At 39.3% G+C, this 6,000-nt stretch overlaps 1 protein-coding gene across 2 annotated transcripts in view; it reads left to right on the top strand.

The window, feature by feature from the left end:
- The first annotated feature begins 1,730 nt into the window (after positions 1-1,730).
- LOC130913652 (mitochondrial import receptor subunit TOM70-like) overlaps positions 1,731-6,000 on the top strand; it is a 78,784-nt gene continuing 74,514 nt past the window's right edge. Inside the window, exons 1-2 of one of the 2 annotated variants that reach the window (XM_057832428.1) lie at positions 1,731-1,759; positions 1,879-2,077. In XM_057832428.1, coding sequence (XP_057688411.1) covers positions 1,746-1,759; positions 1,879-2,077 — 213 coding nt within the window. In that variant the 5' untranslated portion in view covers positions 1,731-1,745. Of the gene's footprint in view, positions 1,760-1,878; positions 2,078-3,933; positions 4,097-6,000 lie in introns of those variants that run through there. The other variant, XM_057832429.1, reaches the window with a different exon arrangement.

Raw genomic sequence — 6,000 nt, 5'->3', positions numbered from 1 at the left:
CAGACTACAATTAGGGGGCGGAGCTGCATGCTGTATTTTTCGTCTGCACACGTGAGGATGTGTTTGGGGGGAAATATATATATATATATATATATATATATATATATATATTTTTTTTTTTTAAAGACGGCCCACAGGGACAGCGGGAACAGAATGTAAGTTATACTCACTGACACTGTCATAAATAAATACCAAACAAAAAAAATTATAACTGTGTAATTTTTCTTTTTATATATAAAACCCGGACCGGCCCATCTGGCCGACCGGCCCATCGGGAATCGTCCAGAAGCTCCCGATTAGTCACTCCGGGCCTGGTTGTCGGGGTTTCATCAGTGTGATTGCTCCCCTCAATGATCCTTTAATTAGGCTGCATTGGCTTTCGTTTGGGCTCAAATTGATAACCCAAAACACCAAAAAAAGGTTCATAACTCTCCTCTTCACCATTAGAAGAATGTTCGTTACGTCGGATTCGTCGCTGCAACTAGAAACGTAATTGTCCGCCATCATCGCCGCCATTCAGTACTAGAGCACTGAGCCGGTTGTTTCCTTGTTTTGATGTCACGCCCACAATCTGCCAGATTTCCGGGATCTCGGGGGCGGGTCTTTTTAGCTTGAAATTGACCCAAATTTCTCTCATTTTCTTGGTGTTGCGATGTGTGTAATTACACGAAGTGACATGATATGAATCCAAAAGGCATTCGTTTATGGATAAATGATGGAATATTAGCATTTCCCCAGGTGTTGACATACACTTTAAAGCTCATCAATTTGCCTGAATTTAAAAAAAAATTTAAAAAATTCACATCCAATCTGTAAAAATAGACTCAAGGTACATTTTTAACATTTGGTACTGAAAAATAAACTCAGTAAATAATAACAAATTCTAATTGATTAGAAACATTAACTCGTGAGGACAATATGCCAAAAAATTTGACCGAAAAAACAAAACCGAATTGAAAAAAAAAAAAAGTGTCCTTGGACAAAAGGACACTTTTTATTTTCGCTGCTCACTGCTCACAGTATCACCTCCAGTTTTCAATGGTGTGGGGTTATTTTCCACTGAGCATGCTAACAGTGCTCACTGGTTTACTTATATAACACTGACAAAGCGGGACAATTATTGGCAATATTCGGCTCGTTTTCGCTGAAAAACAACCAAGCGGCTTATCAATGAGATTGGGTTCTAATGTCTTCAAGTGGCGTCTTAATTGATTTGGCTTCCGGCTGTCCGCTATAATCATTTTTAGACACAGTAAACAGCGGTCTTTCCTCACCTACCACTGTATTAAATGTCAAAGCCAAAAGGCAAACGGCCCGTAAAAAGCGCATTCTCGGCGGCCGAGGGAGAACCGTAGGTGAGGGCGGTCGTCGTGACGATCCCAAGCCGAAAATGGCACTTCTCGGGCGGACACGTGAGAACCGGAGAAGACAGTCGGTCGCTGCGTGAGTCCGGTGTTCTGACAAATTTTGCAACCCATCAAAAATTGCTACCTTGCGGTTTGGCGCATGCGCGTAATGTTAAAAATGGCTGCGAATGCGGCGATTCCAAAGTAAACACTACAAACTTTCTTTAAAGAAAGGAATATTTACTTTAAGTTTGATCATGTAAGGACATGTACAAAAGTTCTCAGACACATCCTACCTATTGTAGTACCAAAAAATGGTATCGGTGCAACACTAGTATTTACATACCCACAAAAAATCTGACGTCAGAATTTTGTGTTTACAGATACAAAGGCCTAATTATGAACACGAATCCGTAAATATGAATACAAATGTTTATATAAGAACACAAATATTTTATATACGAACATGAATGTGTAAACACGACAACAAATCTTTTTGTCCCATATCTCCCTCCATCATCTCATATCCCAGAGTTCCGCACGGCATACGCTGCGCAGAAGACGACTGGCCCAGTGCTGCTGACTCGCTAGCCACACCAGGGTTGCTCATAATGGCTGCCTCCAAGCCATTCGAGCCGCAGTCAGGCACCGGCGTCCCCAGTTGGCAGCTCGCTCTGCTGTTCGGCGCGCCCATAGTCGGGGTGACAGCCGTGTATCTATGGAACCGCAAGGTAGGACTAAATGCTACACGTTTTGTCTGATTTTCCACGCCTTTGATGTTGCCTTTATATTTCACAGAAAGAATTGTTCGCAATGGCCTGGTTTGGTTCCTTTTTTCAGGACACCTTGAACTTCATGTCCAAACTGTTGTTTTCTTCACTGACCAATTATAAATCAACATTTTGGGACCAAAAAGACAACAACAAAAAAATCCAAATTTTTGTCAAAATTTATAATATGATGTCTTATTGACAACCAAACATGCTCAACGAACCGTTTTGAACCTATTCATTCAAATCAGAGCTGCCAACTCTCACGCAATTGCCTGTTTTCTCAAGCACACACGTCCAATTTCTCACGCAAAAAAAAACAAAAACAATCTGATTTTGGGCCGAGACTCATTCGTTTCTTTTTCAAACTCTGCGACAGTAGATGGCGCTACTTGCCACTAGGGCTGTAACGGTACACAAAAATCTCGGTTCGGTACGTACCTCTGTTTTGAGGTCACGGTTCGGTTCATTTTCAGTACAGTAAGAAAACAAACTGCAAAATATAATTGTGCTAGTTGTTTATGACACACTTTTGTGCTTTCAACAATAGGAAGATTAGCCTATACAAAGAATTTTGCTCAAAAACAGAAAATACAATATTCTGAAATGTTGATATTTTGAAAAACAAAATAAAAATAAATAACTTTGGCTAAGACTTTTTCTTTAAAAAAATATCTGATGTGCAAAATTGAACAGTTGCAACACTGAACAGTTTCAAGTTTCTCATTAACTTTATGACCACAGCCTTGAAAAGTAAGGGTTATTTAGGGCTGTCAAACGATTACAATTTTTAATTGAGTTAATCACAGCTTAAACATTAATTAATCGTAATTGATCGCAATTCAAACCATCTCTAAAATATGCCATATTTTTCTGTTAATTATTTTTGGAATGGAAAGAGACACAAGACGGCTATATACATTCAACATACTAGTGATGCACGATAATGCATTTTTCAACCGATACCGATAACCAATAATCACCTTCTCCTTCCAGCCGATAACCAATAATGTCAAGCCGTTAACTCAATTGAAAAGATATACATATATACAAATTTAAATTATAAAAAAGATGAAATGTTACTGTGCAAAAATACAATTTATCGCTACTTTTTCCAAATCAAATGTGAGCAAGTAGTAAATTCCAACGTCGAATCATTGTATATTAATTAATATTCATAATGCTTACAAATTAATTACTTAATTGCACAAAAATAACTTAAGGTGGGGTTGGGGTGCCGGCCCAGAATTAGACAAAACTGTGTCGGTTGCACAAAAAGCACTATATAAGTATAACACCACCACCACCACCACAATTGAAGGCTAAATAAAGTATAGAATTATCGGATTGCGTTATCGGTTGAATTTTTTAGAATATCTATTATCGGTGTGACGTCATAATTGCCATTATCGGCTTTAAAACATACTGTACATAAGTACTGTATTTGTTGATTATAACAATAAATCCACAAGATGGCATTAACATTAACATTGTTTCTGTTGAAGAAATTTTTTTTCTCTGCAAAAACAAACACACAACAGAGCCTTAGACCAGTAACTGAAACAGTATTATTTATTAAATCAGACCTGTTAAGTTTCACGATTTGGTCGGGAGACTCCAGATTTTGACCCTAATGCTCACGCCTCACAATTAAAAAGCCAAATCTCCCGATTTTCCAAAAATGTCAATTTTTTTTTTTTTTTTTTTACGTTTTTGTTTGTCACCGTTTTGTAACGATACCATTCGGCCCGATTCGGAACGTGACCAACAACGAATAGCCTGGCCGTCTCCGACTTCCCTGCCCTCCCTCCCCCTCTGACAGGGAGGGAAGAGGCGAAGCACCACCGACTTCCCAAGATGCTGGCACTAATAAACCGGCTTTTAGACTGGTTCAAGTCTTTATTTTGGAAGGAAGAGATGGAGCTGACCGTGGTCGGCCTCCAGTATTCGGGAAAAACGACGTTCGTCAACATAATTGCCGTAAGTCTTACCTGCCAGCGATAGCTAACTAGCCTAATGCTAATAGCATTAGAGCTAATGATGGGAGAACGATGACGAGGAAGAAGTCGCTGCTTTACTCTGTGTTTTCGTGGATCAAACATTATGGAATATTAAACCACTGCGGTCCTACCCCCACAATATATGAATTTAAGTGAGAAAGCGTATCGTTACTTACTTGAAGTTTAATCATTTAGATTCGCTATTATGCTAAAGCTAAAGTGTATACTATACACTTTATTACATTATATCATTATTACTGTGCTGAAACAAAAAATATAGTTTCAATTCTAGGTTACAATTCAATTAAAAAACTGCCATGACAAAGATACTTTTAAAAACAAATATGATTAATTTTCTAGATGATGTAATTAATGTTTTTAATCTTGCTGATTTAGTCTGACGTAACCCTAATTGGAGTGATGGTTGATGAGATGAAGAGGCTGCTGAGGAAGCTGATGTCCAAATTTGTGCAAATGGATGTGATCAGGAAAGCTGAGGATATCCTAGATGTTGATTACAGGAACAAGGAGAACTGGCATGACACAGGCAACATAGCAGTATCACATGATGCCAGACAATACATGGAGCAAGTTGAAGACTATCTCTGATGCCACCAAAAAGAGGTTATTTGACAGTGTAGTTAATTTTTACACATGTTGTGACCAAAATGAACTTGAAAAAAAATGGTTGCATTTTGTCTTAGCGATTGTCACGCGCGTCATAGGGGTTGGCAAACAGAAATCTCCCTATTTGCAATTTCTACAACTTAACAGGTATGATTTATAATCTGTGCAAAGTGTGTGTAGTGTACACATAAATGTGGTCTTCTTCCCTACTCATCCTCTAGCCAATCGCTGAATCAAACCAACTTATTTACATTTTCTGAGAGTTGTTCCATCTATATTCTTTTTTCATTTGAATTCCCCACCCGGAGGGCCAACCTGCTTCCATGTTTACATTTAACCGTTACCCACGCTGCTCACTGCACTTCTGAGTGGTGCGACGGCCCTCATCGTTTAATTATCTTTTTTGAGACTGTCAGTCATCTGATTGCCGCGTCAGCCAACTGGCTGCCTCCACTCCCAACGTGGCGTGCTCTGATTGACGCCGGATGGGCAGACGTCACAGCCGCTGATGGGCCACCCGAACTAGCCGCTGTCTGACACGTATCCATTATGCAGCGCTTTGTTTACATTTGTGGCAATAACGACACTTGATTTACGGCAGCTAATCCGATACACGGTTGTACTATTAGGCTGTTGTTTGAGCTTGCATACCCGCGTGTGTTGTATTGTGCCTGAGTCTTGTTAACCAAATAAAGGCAGCGTTAACAAAAGTCATTTGACCGCTCGTCATTTTAGAGTCAGCATCCTGAGAGTTCGCAACTTCGCATTTGACAGCATCCCTCGTTTTTCGCGGTTAATGGGGACCAGAACCCGCCGCGATAAGTGAAAAACCGCAAAATTGCGCACCCCGCCCCCCAAATTTTAATTTTTTTGTGTGTGTGCTCAATGTTTTTATTCAGATTTAGCATTGGAAAGAGATACATATAAGACATGTTTTTTTTCTCACTTTTTCCCCAAAGTATGATTTTAAAAAATGTGTGTGTGTGTGTATATACATATATATATATATATATGTATATATGGCGGAAAACACAGACAAGACTGAAAAAGCAGTTTCTGCTCTTGCACTCCTCTTTAAAAGAAACTGCTGTATTTTATGCATAAACAACTGTTGTGTTTGATACGAAAATATGTCTATATGCGGCCATAGCAGATTCATGGCACATTAAGGTCCCGAACTATTTTTAATTTGCCCGTTTTACCCTGAAAACCCCCGTTTACAGATGTCGCACAACCGTTTTTGTTACAACCCAGCCA

Source organism: Corythoichthys intestinalis, chromosome 3 (genome assembly GCF_030265065.1).
Source record: "Corythoichthys intestinalis isolate RoL2023-P3 chromosome 3, ASM3026506v1, whole genome shotgun sequence".
In the NCBI taxonomy this organism is placed as follows: domain Eukaryota; kingdom Metazoa; phylum Chordata; class Actinopteri; order Syngnathiformes; family Syngnathidae; genus Corythoichthys; species Corythoichthys intestinalis.
Note: the sequence above shows the minus strand (reverse complement) of the source record. Positions and strands in the feature narration are given on the sequence as shown.